Raw genomic sequence first — 17,296 nt, forward strand, 5'->3', positions numbered from 1 at the left:
TAAATTGAATACTGGTGCACACCTCAGTATGATAGCATAAATACTGGCTCCATTAAGAAAAAAATTAAAAACCAACAAACAAACCCAAACTTGACCAGATGGTGAAAATAGTTCTTACTAAATGCTTTCAGATACCACAGTATTACTGTAATAAAAGAAAACATGTTAAAGGTGAATGTTGATACTAAGATCATTAAGAGTCAACAAAGTGTTGTTATCTATGTGAACAAATACATTCAAGGTAATTTTGCCTCATAAATCAAGTCCTAACAGGCTCATTCTGGAAAAAAGGCTTAATGTTCAACACTTTTAACTTGCTTTCATTTACTTTGACTTTTCCTTGTGTCTGTTTCAGTATCAGAAGTGTCCAGATTCCTGGCTGGAATGCAAAGCGAACACCTTTTCCAAATGACTTCTCATTCGGGATAAAAAAAAAAAAAAAGGAAGAAAAGCAGACCAACATAATGAGAAACTAAAACAATCTGAATTGTGCCCAAGAAAAGAATTTTGTAGATTGGATAGACTTAGATGCCAGATTAAGTTTAATGCGGTTATTTATGTAAGACAATAATTTGTCATGAAAGAAGTTTAGCAACCATACCCACAAAATCTGCAGTCATCTGTGTAGATGGAAAGTCACCAAAATAAAAACAGCTGTCCAAGGAGCCATTTCTAGCTTGTCACAACTAAAGTTTATCAGAAAGGTACCTGGAGAATGATGTGAATATTTTAACTCCCGAAATATTCTTGGCAAAAGAGCCTCATGGGAGAAAAAAATCTACAATTTTTAGAAAGAGTTTGAAATATATATGACTATCCATATAATATCTATATATATTGAGATAATGATTTCCTTATTTTTACATTGGCTCTCGGCGTAGTTGTTAGGCAGATTCAGGAAATTCATGAAAAAGATATTTCTTTTTGGTTTTACATTGCATATTACCACTCACACACACACACACACACCCTTGTTAGCAATTGCAAAGATTGCCATGTTACTGGGAACCCAGCTTCATGGTTTTGCTAAGTCCTGCCTTTGAAACCCAGTCCTATAGTCAACATAAAAGCTCAAGGAGCTAAGGATAATGCTAAGAACTGATAGTATATTCTAAAATTGGATGGTAGCTGCAAAAGGACAGCTCTTTCTCTTCCAAGAAAAGGTTATCTGCTCTGCAGGATGCTGGGACCTATTGGCAGAAACAAATGTGCTGCAGTTTGTACTCTGACTTGCTGTATCTAACCTCTGGCTAAATAACTGAGAGGATTTTCCCTTCTAATGTTTGTCTTCTTATGCACTGCGCACAAGAATTAAATCCCCACCATTTCCCATTTCATTCCTCAATCTTCACAAGATTTGGTGTCTCCTACAAGGCACCCAGAAGGTTTTGCACTTCCTTTGTGATGGTATCCCAGCCACTGGATGTCCGGGCATGGAGCAAGGGGGAAGGAGAAAACAACAAGTAGGCAGGGCAGGGGTTTGGGCAAAACAAAGAATGACAGATGACTGAGGGCAGCAAAACAGCCCCTGTGCTGAGTGATGAGGACCTTGTTGCATGTTGTATACATAAAAATGGTGCTGCTGGTCAAGGCTGGCAGTCATAGGAAGAGCTGGAGCTGAGCAGGGACAGAGGGAGCAGCCAGTCCCCAGCTGGGCCAGCAGCAATGAGGACTTGCCAGGCATGGCTGGGGTCATCAGACAGAACATGGGTGGAGGCCCACAAGCCACTGAAAACTCCTACAGCTAGATTTTGCCAACACATTTGACTAATCTGGAGCATGTTCCCAGCTCTGCTTTGCTGCAGCACTGCTTTATGTGTAGGTACTAACTATATTTGGGAACAGCTCTACATCCTCTGAGGGCACTGCCACAAAAGCCTACAGAAAAAGATGGGGAAACAATGAGGATGTCCTCACACTTTCCCAGTTCTTTGTAGCTGCCATGCTTCCCCACTGCAAAGTTCAAACATTGCTTGCATTATGCCAGTTCTCCTACTATTCATGCTTCCCAAGTAAGTATGGAGATCCATCCTTTCTCGCTTCTGTGATCAACCCATTCTTACCTCTGTGCTGCCTTCCAGCCTCTGCCCTTCCACCCCAACTCAATGCTGATGGGGAGAAAGTGAAATTCCAACACTCATCCAGTACAAAAAATTGCAAGACATTCAGGGCAATGTTTTTTTCTCCACATCAAGCTTTTACCCAACAAGAGGCCCAGTTATCCTGTTTTCAAATCTCCTTGGAAAAGTTTGAAATGGTTAAGTGGCAAACTAATGTTCAGTATAAAGATCCAAAGGGGAGATATTTTGTTCTCTGAGGGAGACTGCACATTTCCCTTCCAACCCTGGCCTCAGTTGAAGTATTACAATAATGACAGATGAGCTCCTCCAATAAGAGGCTTTCCTTTCCTTGACTTCAGTGGTCGATTTTCCAGAGTTTTATGCAACCTTTTAATCTCGTGTCTTTCAACTCTATTCTCCTGCTATGTTGCTTATGAAAATGGCATTAATAGAAACAGAAAATCTGTTAAGCAGGGTAAGTGCTGCATTACATGTGAGAGCAAAACAAGCAGCCCCTGGCACTGAGCACCAAAAGGATTCCATTAAACAGAAGGAATACACTCTTCCAACTGGCAGAGTGTCATTTCGCTATGTTGACAGTATATAGTATAATGATTATCTACAGCTGGGATGGGAAAGTATAAATCACATTAATTTTTTAAAACATACTTAGCTATGCAAACCACAGGAATACACAACATTCATACATAGATTATGGCTATGGGATTTGATTTTATTTTTTTTAAGCAATAATTATATATCGGAACTAAATGCGACTCCCACATCTTCATTAGCAACTGCTTCAGATCATCCAAACTACAGAAAGTGTTGAGAAATTAGAATAAACACACTTGGTTGACAGTCTTTTCACAGAAAAAAAATATATCTTTAATTTAAATAAAACTTTATAATTCACTCCTCTGCAGTATGCAAGTCTACTTGTTGCTTTGATTAAAAAATAATTTTTAGTTTCACTAGATGAACATTATTAAAGAGATACTGTCTAAGACTACTGGATTATAAAATATCTGAACAAGAAAGAAAACTCCCTGATAAAGTTATTAGCTACATATTAATTTCTTTGTGCAAGTGACAGAGACTTACACAATATGGATAATGACTAGGCAAGGACTCTATAGGAACCATGCACATTTATCTTTCTTCAATCACTGTCTTATCTTTTACATATTAAAAGGAAACTCAGAAACTGATAATGTAGACAGCTTGATGACATTTAAATTTCTTGCGTTTTCTTCACCCTCTTTTTTCTTTACCCATTAATATAACCAAACTGTATCAGTCAGCAACTTCTGTTACACAGGACATTGTCTTTGCACAGAACTTAGGGTATGGCATTCCAAACCCAGAATACCCATTCACAGAAGAAACTATATTCATAATTATGCACATTTGAAATCAGGTTTGATAGAATAGCACTAGAAGAAGTATGGACATACATTAACAAAAGACTTCTCTTTTCTTCCTATTTTTAAATTCTATTTTCATCATTTAGTTTTGTCTTTCATATATAAAAGTCATCATAGGTAGGCAGATCTTAATCTTTGTTAAAAACGTCCCAGTAAAAAGAAATCAGCATCCCATACAAAGATAATATGTTTGCTTAGAAAGTAATCACTATATTTTCAGAAAGAAATGTCACAACTTTCCTTTGCTTACATTGTTAATACCCAGACACTTTTGTTGAAGACCACATATTTTTAAAAATAAAGTAAGCACAATGGCAGCACATGATAAAAGTCATCTTTCTTGCCAATAAGGCAAACAATAGGATTGATTAATATTTAGGCAGGTGAGGGAGGAAAATTAAGAAAGGGGGAGTTGCCAAGAAACTGTCGCTATGAAAGTTGGCCAGAAAACAAGTTCTACTCTGAAAAATGCTGATGATTTGGAAATCTAACTTTTCATCAGGATGGACCATCCATTCCTAATCTGGAGAGCCCATTGGAAAGGGCACAACCCACTGATACAAGCAGTACAGAAGCTGTATCTCAATCTCTCCTGTTGAATACTAGATAGATCAAATATTCATTGAGCTTGGTAAACTACAGACCAGTGCCAAGAGCTTACAGTCAGGGAGAACAAGGACTTTCTCTTGTTCAAGAAAATCATCCTGACTATCAAGAGAGCAAAGCATGACCAAGCTTCTTATGAGCTTGGCTCTAAACCAGTTTTGTATCTTTGGCTCCTGGAATAAACTGTGGGTGTGGATGTGTCGGCAGTGTTTATTTTGTTTTTTCCTTCTAACTAGCCCATCAGTTGTTGAGTTTCTATCACAGGTAAGGGTTTCTCAACAGCAGGTACCACAATCTATTGGGAATGTCTCCTGCTGCATATTTCTCTCTCATATGATTTGAGAGAAACAAACCGAAGAAAGTTTCTCTTTAGCAGGAATTATTTTTGTGAAATTTTTTGTGTCAGCATTTTCCATGAAAAAAAAAAAAATCTCAGAAAATTCCTAACCAGCTCTAGTCATCACTTTTCAGAGACGTTGCATGTCCAAAAAACGGAAATTGAAATGTACGTGGAAAAGGAGTTGAGAGAAGTGTGGGATCATAATGTCTGTATCTCTGTGTCACCTGCTAAGAATGCCTGTGAAAACAATATCCTCAATGAGCAGACTGAGCACAGAGGCTATGGTGAGATTGCTCAGCATCCTACAGAGCCACACTCATACTTGTAGGGGGAAAACAACAGGTTTTGCAGCATGTGATGCTGCCAATCTTTTTTTGACTTACCCACTCACATCATAAAATATTCCACTTTGAAATCCTATTTCAAAATATTTATTTTTTTTTTTACTAGAAAATGTAGTTATATCATGGAGGCCATCGACGTTCCTTGCCATACACACTGCCTGATGCCCTCAGACCTTGCCCCAGGACCCAGCTGCCACATGTCCCTGTCCTTCCTCTGCCCAATCCTGGCAGACTTTTTCCCTGAAAGAATTCTTTCCCTCTTGTGCCTGTCCTTTGTTTCTGTCTGTGCAAAGGTCTGACCCTAACAATGTTGCCGGAAGGAAGGAAAGGTTTGCAGAAACCTTTACAAACTTTTTTTCCTTAAACGTCTTCCCAGAGGGCCAATAGAAGGACAGAGTTGGCTCTTCAGATATCCAGTCCAAGGGGGACAATTCAGGAAAGAAATTCAGCTAAAGAGCATCCAGCACTTGATTACTTATTGTTTGTTCCTTGCCCCCCTTCACCTCCCGGATTTCATCGAGAACATCTAATGAAATTACAAGTATTTCAGTCTGGAAATAGCATGTTCATGCTGCTGAACTTCAGCAAGGACATGCCCTTTCAGCAACGCACTGTCCTGCGTTTGGGGCATTCCTTGTCAACTACTGTTACTTAACACTCATTCTACCCCTGCAAATTGAGGATACATGGTGGTGTCCTGAAAACGGCCGGGGAGAACCTTTTGGGCAACGATGAGATTCCCTTCTCCTCTCTCCCGGATTCCAGGTCTGCCCCTGGTGAGCGAGCCCCGCGCCCCGCTTAGGCGGGAAGGCTGTGGTGGGAGCTCCGGCTCCTCCGCAGACCCCGGGACGGGACGGGACGGGACGGGACGGGACGGGAGGTGCCTCCCGCAGAGCTGCCGTGAACGCCCTTCGCGGCCGGAGCGCGGCTTGTCCCGACCACCGCACGCTCCGCTCCGCTCCTCTCTCCCCCGCATCGTCCCGCACTGCTCCGCTCCACGGGATCGGGATGAGCGGGGCGGGCACGGCGCACCCGTCCCCGCCCGGCCGCGCAGGTGGAGCTGCCGGGAGCTGCCGGGCGCTGGAGGCGGCGGGGTCTCCCCGCCCGCTCTCCCGCCCCACCTGCGGGGTGCGCCCCGAGCACCCTCCCTGCCCCGGCCGAGCGGGGGAGAGGGGACGTGATGCGGTTGCGAGGCGCAGGGGGGTTCGCTATCGAAGCGATAGAAGCACTGACCTGCCGCGGGGATGGCGGTGGGCAGCAGCAGCAGTAGCTGGTGGAGCAGCAAGGCTGGCAGGAGGTGGGTGGCCCGCATGGTGCTGGCGGCCCCACCTGCGGCTGGTGGGGAGGAGAAAGGGAGATGGCTCCTCGGAGGGACCCCGTGCACCGCCGGTCACTAGAGGAGGCAGAGTGAGCCGAGCTTTTTATTGCGATGATCTAAGTTTGTTGTGTGATTAACTGGAAAGATCTGGGTCCCAACTCCCTCTTACGGTAAGAAACTGTTTAACAACATCCCCTCTCTGCCTCTTCTCCTCCTCCCCTCCCCAGGAGCTGCCTCCCCTCCCTCCCGCCCCTCCACCAGCCCAGGGAGAGGACTTCCACGGGCTCATCCCTCCCTTCATCTTTCCCTCCCTCTTCCTCCCCGCCCCCCTCCGTTAATCCCTTAGAGGCTCGGGAGGGGCAACCCCTCAGCTCTTGCCCCGGGGCTGGTGTCTCCTGCTGCACAGTTTCCCGGAGCACCCCGTAGTCCTTCCTGGCCTCACAGCCCCCACTGCCATCTCTCCTGCAGCCAGAACAAATTTCTCCTTCCCCGCAAACATTTCCCTTCACTATGTCCCACTTTCTCCACCTGCCCCTTGGCCTCATCCCCAGGCAGCATCCTCATCCATAGCTGTTTCAGTGGCACTCTCCAACCCCATGGCCAACACCTTTCCTCCGATCTGCCCATGCCTGTCCTTGGCCACCAGCCTGGCCTTTCCATCACCCTCTTTGACCATCTGACAAATGCCACTTCCCCAAAATTGTGGCAACTCTGGGGAACTTAAAGGTCAAGTATCAGCTGCTGGCATCGCTCCATGGAGACAAGCTTCAGTCCAAAACCATGCCTGACCTTCCTTCTGTCGCAGGCAAAGTCGTTGTAATTCTTCTCTTGCACTTCATTTTAACCTCATGGAAGCAATGACATTGGTTTCTGTTTAAAGTCATGAGACCGGCCTTCATGACATGCAAGTGTTCGAAAATAAACACTTGAGGAGAAGTTTTGCCTTAATTTAAACTGTTCCTTTCTCCCATGCACCCACCTACTATCTACAACACAAGTGTGTGACAACAGAGGAAACTGTTTCCCTCCATTTTCCTCAAATAAACCAGAGACCTGCATGTGGCCTCATGCCATGTGAGTCAGAAAAATGTGTCTCCTTGTCCAGCTCAGACTCCTTTGCCATAAAGTTGATAAATACCTTGGAGTGAAACAGCTTTTCTTAAAAAACAGGTTGTTTCCCCAACCACAAACTTTTAATCAAGTGTTCCCAAATACATGTATATATATGTGCTCAGTGGTAAAACCTAAAACTTCCACTTAGGAATTACTGCCTTGCCAAGTGAAAGTAAGGGCACAAAAGGGAGTTGAGAGATAGTCTGTGAAGAAAATATTTTGAACATTTGGTATTACAGGAAAAACATATTTATGTGAGAAAAAATAGTTTCCGTTGCAGAATGAGCATTATTTCTAGGATTTTTAGTTGATTTTTTTTGGTTTCATTGTCGTACTTGTTTTTCTCACAAGCATAAAAGTTAATTTACAGGGGTTTTTTAGAGATGTACAACCTGAGAAACAGAGAACGTGTGTTCCACTGGTCAACAATCTTGTGTACAATCCTTGTCCACTGCAAGTGATAGAAAATGGATATCTTGGGTTTTGTTTTCTGTTTTTCTCCCTGTCAAAGATAGACATAAGTATAAACAAAAAGCAACAAAAAATAATCATAGCACCATGCTGAGCCTGAAATAGCCACATTCTGTTAACCAGATGTATTTGACTTGTTGTCCGTGCATGTGTTGAGTGACCTTTTTTGTAGAGCACAGAATCATGCACCATTAAAGTCAAGTAGATTTTTTTTTGCCACTGACTTCCCTGAGGGGAATATTCAGCCTGTAGTCAGATTTTTCCTGAATTTTGGGAAGGTTTTTTGCTGTGTCTCTTGAGGGATAGGGTGCTCCTTAATGCAGAAAATATTTTGCTATGTGGATTTCTATTATTAATACATAGTCCTGTGGATTATTCATACTTCTCAGTTCTGCATGAGACTTCAAGTCATGGTCATAAGCTTCTTTGGCTGCATATATTATGCTGGGCAGGTGCAACTCCATAATCCTGGTTCTCCATTTGTCCAATTTTGGAGCACTGCTAAAGGACACCTCTGCCCTTTACATAAGCCCTACATATCTCCCCTCAGTGGAAACCAGGTCACACTGAGTAGAGGGCCAGGGACAGACAGCACATTAGAAAGGGAAAGATCATATAGAGACTATGTTCAGATGTTCTATTTGTAGGCAGTCAAGACAAAGATTTGCATCTGGATCTGTGAAATGAAAATACTCTTTGGTCCTGCATTGTATACTGCAAAATGTAGTATGATCCTTTTTCTGTGTCTTCTTGCCCCATGTATTTTACAACTGAAGCTTACTATTTTAGTTCAGTTCAATGAAATTTTACCTTGAAATGAATTTCAGTATGAAGGAAGGCTGTAAAAATTACATTTCATGCTTAAGTTTTCATAGAGAATTCTGTGTTAAGTTTCAGAGTAACTGAAGACCTAAATACAATAATCAAAAGTAATAGGTTTTATGCAAGAATATTCTGTTATGTTTCCTGACCTTTTGAGGGCATGTTTTCTGGCCTATAGATCTCTTACTCTTTTTCTGGTTTTGGGGCTTAGCCGAGAGTGGGGATTTTGGGGCTGTTGTTTTTTTTTTGTTTGTTTGTTTTAGGTTTTTTTTTTTGGGGGGGGGGCATTTCTATTTTTTTTGGCAGCTTTGCAAACTTGCCCTGATAACCTGACTTTCAAATCAGTGTAACTCTGTATTAGGAAAGTAGCATAACATTTCTGTAGGAGTTATCTAAAGAGAAAACAGTTACTGCACACTTTACCAAAGATGTGTTTTCTCTGGACTGCCTACATGGCAAAAAAGATTGAAAAACTTTATTTTGGTTGGAAAAGTAAGCAGACATGACCAAATATGTACAAACTGCTATTTTTATATTCTCTTTTCTGACCATAACCACAGTTAGGTCTGTTTTTCAGATCTATTCAGAAATGCTAGATATTCACAGTTTGGGCAGGAGTCTTTACATGTATAGTGAGTGATACTAAGTCACAATTAGCTTTGAAGAAAAGTTTTCTAAATGAAAAAGCATCTGTCATATAAATCACCTCTTTTGATCAAAATAAACCTTTTTAATTCTTGATTTATCTGGTATAGGTATCAGTCTGTTAAAGTCCTACTGGATAATAAGACTAATAAAATAAGCAAGAGCTTACAGTAATTATTGTTTAACATAGAGTTGGTTAATGAAAAAGTCTCAGGCTGCCTGAGTAGTTTAAGCCAAGCAGTTGTGCTTCACATTTCAATCAAGATAAAATTATATTGTCTTTTTTTACAAACTGGTCTTTAGACTAGGATGGGAAAAGACTGAGGTATATACTACAATATTTGACACTGCTGGGAAAGGCAGAGTTTAAGCGAAACTACAGCACATGCCAGGTGTCAATACTTGCTGAGGTACCTCAACCAGAGCCCCAGCTCTGGAGACGTGTGGTACTTTCCAAACTAATCCCCACACCTTCTTCATGCAGAAAGAAAAAGGGAAATAGGGTGTAAAAGCTGAGAGGAAGAACAGGAAGAAGGGGGTAACAAGATCCATGCACAGGGATTAATGTCCAGTTGAAAGGGGAGGCTCAAAAACTTCATAGGCTACTATTTTAGATTCAGTCAAAAGGACTTAGCGTGTCATCATACTAAATGTTGCAGATCTGAACTGCAATCCCAGAGGGCAGATTCACCACACCAGTCAAGTGCAGGGAAGCAGGAAAGTGGCTCCTCAGATGAGGCTCCTTGTTGATCACCCACCAGGGAGACCCAAGAATGAAGACAAGCCATGCCTCGCTCTGCGCTGTGGGCACTAACCTGCAGACATGAAGCAGACACCAAATGTGACATTCACAGGTAACATTCCAAGTGTATTTACTAAACAAAACTGTCTAGCTTTAAAACACCTCATAGTCCTTCTGCTCATGTCAGAGCTTACAAAATAATAAAATTATTCAGGGGCTATTACCCACCTTTGATACAACTTGGCTTGAAGCTATACAGCTGCACTTTCCTCTACCCCAAAACAAACTGGTGCAAACAGTTTCACACCTTGATGAAACATGCTCATGGCACAAACATGCAAAATAATGCAGTGCATATGTAAAATATGAAACATCCTAGGTTATCATGTTATACACAGATGCATGCTCCTGGGGAATGGAAAATATGGGTTTGAAGTTGCTGAGGTTAAAAAGGAAAACGAGCTCCAAAGTGACTTGGATGTGCTTGGTTTCCCCCATTATATTTCATAATATTCGAACATACATAACTCACAACTCTTCCTGCACCCAGACTCCCAGGTGTTCAGGTTTGGTTCCTAAACCCTAGCCAGGTAATCCAGCATTCATCCATACAGACAGTTAATAGCATAAATCCTTATGGATTTCCTGTGTGAGACATATTTTAATTGCTTTTCACATCTATATGAATTAGGATGAATAAAAAAACAATTTTTAACTTCTGGTATGAAAGTCATTGAAGTAATTTATGGAATGGTACCCAATGGCAGCAGATACAGCTCTTCAAGACCAGTTCAGAAATTACTATTTCCAATAGTTTGGAACAAAACCCCCCACCACAAAATGACACCAAAAAAACCCCCAAACAACAACAACAACAACAACAATAAAACCTCCCATACACAAGGCAATATCTATATACAGCACATTTTTATTAGTAGGAAATATCTGTTCAAATTTTATCTGATCAAAATTTATATATTTCCACACCTAAATTCTTCGTCTACAAGATCAATTTTGCAAACAAATGTGCATGCAAAATTATTTTCATAAAAATTTGCAGCAATATTCATTTGAAGTTTTGGGGAATGTGCTGCATTATGTCTATGTGCTTTTGGAAAAACAAAAAATCCCTCACTCAACTCAGAAGAATTTTATTCCTTGTATGTGCTCTGAGTTTAGGTATATTGACTGAGCATGTTAAACTTTGTGAATATATTTGTTTCTTTCCTCTTCTATTAGTCTCTGCATTTCCAAGAAAGTCTGCAAAGAATAAACACCATTGGTAGTACTGGTAAGTAGATTCTAATGTACTTTGTATTACTCAAGGCCTCACTTGATCTGCAAAACTTTACGATAGCTTTTTATTTTTTTTTTTTTTTGTGCAACAATGTAAGAAAAAATGAACCTCTCTTTGACCTTGGTCTACTAGAATTAAGTAGTGGTACTGGCCTTTGGAAAAAAACCAGAAGCTGAATACATTTGATATGAAGCAATGGCCCCAGAAGCCCTTATTTTACATGCCATAGTTAAGAGTTACTTCTCTGAGAATAGTTGGTCTCTATACTATTTAACCATTCAAATATGCATCCACTTGTGCTTCTCCAAAGTGTATCATTTTTAGCAAATAAAGAGGTGTTTTTTTCATGCTTATTAAAAGATATATCCTCTAGGACAAAGTAGTCTGAAAATCAAAGCTTTGTCCAAATTCATCTGTGGTAATCACTCAGTCTTTGGATCTCCTTTTTTCCAGCTGCTGGGTTTTTTTTGGTTCAGAAAGTCTTCGTTCCTTTGAATATTTAGGTAAAATACAAAGTTTAACCATGATCAAGGAAATCTACATTTATATATGTACTTTTAAACATACTTAAACTCCTTTATTGTTGAAAAGCTTGAAAATATCAACCCAAAATATTCAGCCACTAAGAAAATCTCCAAATCATATTATCCTTAGAATTATCTGTCTTTTAAAGCAGTTTAATGCTTTTAGTTTCTGAGGTAAGGTGTGTGTATATGTTGTCTGGACCATACAGTAATGTGTACTCTGAAACTTTTATATGTACAGCTAATTCACCCTTCCATCTGTATTTTTTAAGTCAGAGAAAATCAAGAGTGTACTTAAGCAAAAACCACTGAACATCTCTAGCTGAATATTTTTTTTTCATTTAACTGGTTAAACCATAAAATTGAGGGTAGTTTTTCTAAGATATTTCTGTAGGTTAAATCCCAAACTGGAGAATAATTTTTGGATTTCCTAGAGCATTTTTTATTTTCAATAATTGCTCTTATTTAAAAAATATAATAAACTTCTGATGGATTTCAAATCATGACATAATTTTTGACTTTGAAATTAAAAAATATATCATTTACAAGAAAAAAATCCAAACTAACAAAATGTATTTCTAGAAAAATTTTGACAACAGCAAAGCAGAGATGCAAGCCCATGTATTAGTCTGTTCAACTTAAATGCTTTTAAATTGGAAAAGTTTGCTTCTAAATTGGAAAAGCTTAAAATGGATTCTCTATAGGATACATATAGTATATAGAAGAGGTAAAATGGCTGGCAAACAGCAAAGAGTCTTTATCTTCCAATATGATACTTCTGTAAAGGAAATGTTATTGTAAGGTATGCTGAGAAAACACTACCAAAATTGATACTGAGACCATCTACCAAAAAAAAAAAAAGGGCAACATACAGTGGTTTAATAAAAATGAGATATAGCTATAAAGATACTTTTAATATATCACAGATTAATATAATTTTAAAAAAATATTTTCAATATATTTAGAGTACCAAGGAATAAAATTAAACTGGTCTTTGACTGTGGCCTATGTAGTATGGAATAACTTCAGCATTTCAAAAATCCAGAGACAAAAGCATTAGCTCTTTGAATTCCAGAGACTGAAGACTTCCAGAACTTGCTGTCAAGAGTAAATTCTCTAGGATTTCATATCAAAGAGGAGAATTTCTACCTAGGGTCCTGTTAAAGATTTTAAGAAGAAACCTAAATGGGGATTCATCAGTTTCCTAGCAATCTCTCAGACACGAGGACATATTAACAGCAGCTCAGAGAAAACACAAACAACAAAAAAGAGCTCACAATTCATGGCCATAAAGTACTGATCTTTCCTGCTTTAAGGTTTGTAACTCCAGAGACAGAAAGCTTGCCAAGTTACCAGAAAAGATGTTATCAGAGGAGGAATCTCAGCTTGAATTCTTTTTAAGAAGAAGTTTTGGGTACTTTATTTGAATCAAAGTCTCCTTGTTTGGGATATGAGCTTTGTAGTGCAGCTACTGGAAAATAGTCAAGTAGAGAAAAGGGACGTGTGACTGCAGAATCAAGACAGGAACTCTCAAAGGAAGAGTAGGGCAAACTTACATTTCTTTGCTGTGTCATTTCTTTATATCCTAAGGAAAAACCTTTTTTTCAGCATAACTTTCTCCCTTAAGGTCTCACCACAGGTAATGCTGGCACTGAAATGATGCCGATAACAGTGTGATTGCTCTACATTTGCTGTGCCAATAAAGCATATGCACTTTTCCGTGCTATTTTTAGTAATCTATACCTCAACACTATGGTATCTATTTTTAAAAAGTACCCAATCCCCACCTTTCATAGAGATTAACTGTTGCCAGTATTTTTTGTTGTAGGTGAAATTTGAGCATGGATAATTAGGCTTCATTGCACATCAAACAGTGATAAAGTATATTCTTGCCTCAGCGTACTCTGCTGCTGAGGATTTTGCTACCAACTTCTGCAGCAAAGATGAGATTGAAGCACAATTTAGAGGTCTATGGGCTGTTCTAAAACCGCCTGCAGCTTTGCTCAACTTTCATGGAGTTTTGATCCCATTCTTGACACCAAAAATTAAACCTGCCAATTAAAGAATAAGTTTTTTAATTTAGAACACTACTATTAAACCTATTTCAATATTTTTTATTAAATTATTAAATAAGATTTTCTTATTAATAAAATCAGACTGATATAAATAAACATTAAACCAAAAATGCACTACAGTAGTGGCATAGAAAAAAACTATGGAAAAGTTTTGTTTTCTTTTTTTTTTTTTTCCTGCTGAATAGCAGTTGTGGTCTACCCTAAACTGAAACACATAATTTCCGACTTTGTATTATTACTAGAATGCTTTTTTAAAAGTCTTTCTTATAATAGTGGTATACAGATTAATACTCACAGTATATCTAACTCCCCAGATCAGTAACCCTGGATTTTAATCAAAAAATCTGCAGATTAGGTTCAAGGACAAGTCCACGTAGACAAGAAATTCTATCTGACAGTAATCAATGAGTATTGCCTAGGGAAAAGTATAAAAACAGAGTAAGTTTGCAGTGATATTTCCTTAGAATGTTTTGCAACCTGCCAATGTTTTATGGTCATCCAACTTTTGGTGCTATGAAATTAATTATCTTCCTAGTGATTCATTACTTTTTTCTCTCTCTACGCAACCTACCGAAGTTCCCGTGTAAACACCTAAACATGGGATGAATCATCTGGGCAAGGAATTTTCAGATATACAATTTTGTGAGTTACTTTTTATTTCTGGTACAAAATGTTTCACATATAAAACACAGAAAAGTAATAGCTTTTTTCATATACTATGGAACAATAAATATTCTGTGTTAAAACTTAATTACTTTCCCTTAAGAAGAAGAAGACCCAAACCCAAACCCAAACCGGACCTCAACAACTCCATTGTCCTTTACTTAATTTTCATACAAACCCTTGAATAAACAATTTTTGATAAGGGAGTAAAATCAGCAATACAGAAAATATGTAGATTTACATGCCAAATATCAGCTATTTTTTTACCATTTCAATGTATTTCATCATTTATTCCCAGTAGATAAACCAATGTGGTTTCAATTCATATATTAAGGAGCAAAGGAACAGTCTTTATTTTTGCCTAAGATTATTTTATGCACATGTCCTTCAGCTATGGAAACACTTCAAATAACCCACTGATAATGCGCATTGAGCACCCACAGGAAATACAGGGCTATATCATTCAGCTTGAGATGAACAACATTCAACCTATTTTTCTTATAGCTTCTTTGGGGAAAGGAAAGAAAAAAAATAGATCTGATATTTGTTTCCCAAGATTAAAATGGCAAGCACACTATTGAAAATTAATCTGTGTTTTCTGACAAGGATGTTTGATATGGTCCCACTGAAAGGACTGGTGTAGAAACCTGGCTCTGTATCTGGAAAAAATCTTCCAGTTTTTAACAGGAGGTATATTTAACCAAAGTGTTGAATACTGTATATCGCATTTTTAAAAAACTTCAAATGCTAATTAGTCTTGTAAACAACTTATATGTCTCATTGGCAGCAGCAATGAGGCATATCCTTTTCTTTTTTTCTTTTCTTTTTTTTTTTTATCTTTCTCTTCTCTCTCTCTTTCATTCTCCTTTTCTCTTTCTCTCACTTAATCTTCTATATTTTTCTATCTCTTTCTTCCTCTCTTTTTATCCTTTTCTCTCCATCCGCATCTTCCTTTAACTTTCTCTCTGCTTTTCTGTTTTTCTTTCCTTCTGTCTTTTTCTCTCTTTTAAAAGTTGTATTAAAGCTCCACAGTCTTCCTGTGTATTGTCAATTTAAAAATACAGTTATGTGGCCTAAGATTTATTAATTCAATTTTGACCTTTGAAACAAACACTAGAAGAAAAGTTAACAAAGTATCATGACTCTGAGGGCAAAATTTAGCTGCTACAATTCCAGATAGAGTGCATTTTAGGTGGCAAACTGAGGTATTCTAAGTGCCATACTGCCCACGGTCTTCTTTCCTGACTTTGCTGATATCAGAACGACTGCTGAAATACAATGTTACAATAAAACCAAAGATACCTCTCTGCAATAGATTTTCAAAGAAACTTTTTAAGGAGGTAGAAGAACAGTAATGGCCTGGAATGGTTCTATCACATCAGTGTATCCATCTAATACAGATAAAGTACCAGCACTATAAACAACAGCCTGTCTGAAGATGGAGATTAAGAGCAGAGATCAGCTTTTATACTGATCACAAAGATCACATCTGAATAGCATAAACTAGTTGTTGTTCTGTGTGACACACTTAAAGAGATAATAAAACATGCTCACAAATTCACTTATCTCCCATTTATATCTATGGGACTACTCATGTTTTTAGATATGTTCAAAAGAACTTTATTTGGCTCTAGGCATACGGGACTATTTTTATGAAAAGCGAGAGGATACTTCAAAGGATATTGACTCAAAAATAACTTTAAAACTATTGATAAAAAACTCATTAAGCTTTATTCTGAGTCAAAACACAATAAAATTGATAAAATATAAATATCTGTCTTGTAAAATCCAGTCTGAATGAACAGCTAGCTTTTGTGATGTAATTTGAAAAGGAGAATGTCAGGACAGAAAAACACATTCAAACTGAGAATCACAGGTCATCCGACCAGCAAAAATTCCAGTAAAGTAGCAACTATGGTGAAATGAGTATTCAATCAAATATGCCATAACTGAAACAGGAAGGAAATTCATTTTTCAGTGGTGCCTCACACTGTTTAAGCCAAGACTTGATGAACATCAAGACAATGAGACAACCTACTCAGTAGGTAAAATCCCTGCAGACAAGCAGGTTGTGGAACAGCAGCTATAATGAAGGGATAAAGCAGTTTGTTTATTCATTTTTTTTAAATAGGAAATAGAGCACAAATGTTCTGTTTTAAATAAAAGAGTCACTGTGTCATATCCAAATTTATTAAGTTGGTGAGTTAAAAAAGGATAGTCACAATAGGCTGTAAAAAAGGTTCCAGTTAGCGTGTCTAAATAATAAATGCAGATGTACCATCTGTGTTTGGAATGGAAGGTTGCCTACCCACAACTACATTTTAAAAGGCGTTTTTATGTATACACCAGGGAACCAGCAGTGAATATAAGGAACATAAGAACACTTCCAGATATATTCTAGGAAACCTATAAAAATATTACTAGAAGAGAGGCAAATCATTATACCTATGATTCTATCACAAATAGATGGGAAAACATGTATTTCTGCTTGTCACATTGTATTTCTGCAATGTTATACCCCATATTTCCTACATATTTCTGCCTTGTAGACCTCCAGCCTCACCAAAGGAAGCCCAGGTTCCTGGGTGCACGTCTCCTCCTGAGAATACACCTGTTTGTCCCTGAGGTATCTGTCACATCCCACAGGAACCAGTTGTGCTGGTGGGTTCAGTGGTGGACTGTGCAGTGCACACACACCATTTTGCCAGCTAACTTGGTATACACCTGGTCACAAACAAACTTAATAAAATACATTATGACTCCACACTAAAGGATCCTTTTCCAATGGGCCTTTCACTTGTACCTAGCTACTACTTTTTGGTTCTATTAATTTCTTCTAACACCAGATA

At 38.7% G+C, this 17,296-nt stretch overlaps 1 protein-coding gene across 2 annotated transcripts in view; it reads right to left on the reverse strand.

The window, feature by feature from the left end:
* The window catches only part of HGF (hepatocyte growth factor), a 59,121-nt gene extending 52,812 nt beyond the window's left edge, over window positions 1-6,309 (reverse strand). For both annotated transcript variants that reach the window (XM_051772866.1, XM_051772867.1), the window contains exon 1: window positions 6,011-6,309. In XM_051772866.1, the coding sequence (XP_051628826.1) occupies window positions 6,011-6,089 (79 nt within the window). In that variant the 5' untranslated portion in view covers window positions 6,090-6,309. The remainder of the gene's footprint in view (window positions 1-6,010) is intronic.
* Between the last annotated feature and the right edge of the window lie 10,987 nt (window positions 6,310-17,296).

This window comes from Manacus candei, unplaced genomic scaffold (genome assembly GCF_025592945.1).
Source record: "Manacus candei isolate 608988 ecotype Guabito, Panama unplaced genomic scaffold, ASM2559294v1 h1tg000160l, whole genome shotgun sequence".
Taxonomy (NCBI): Eukaryota; Metazoa; Chordata; class Aves; order Passeriformes; family Pipridae; genus Manacus; species Manacus candei.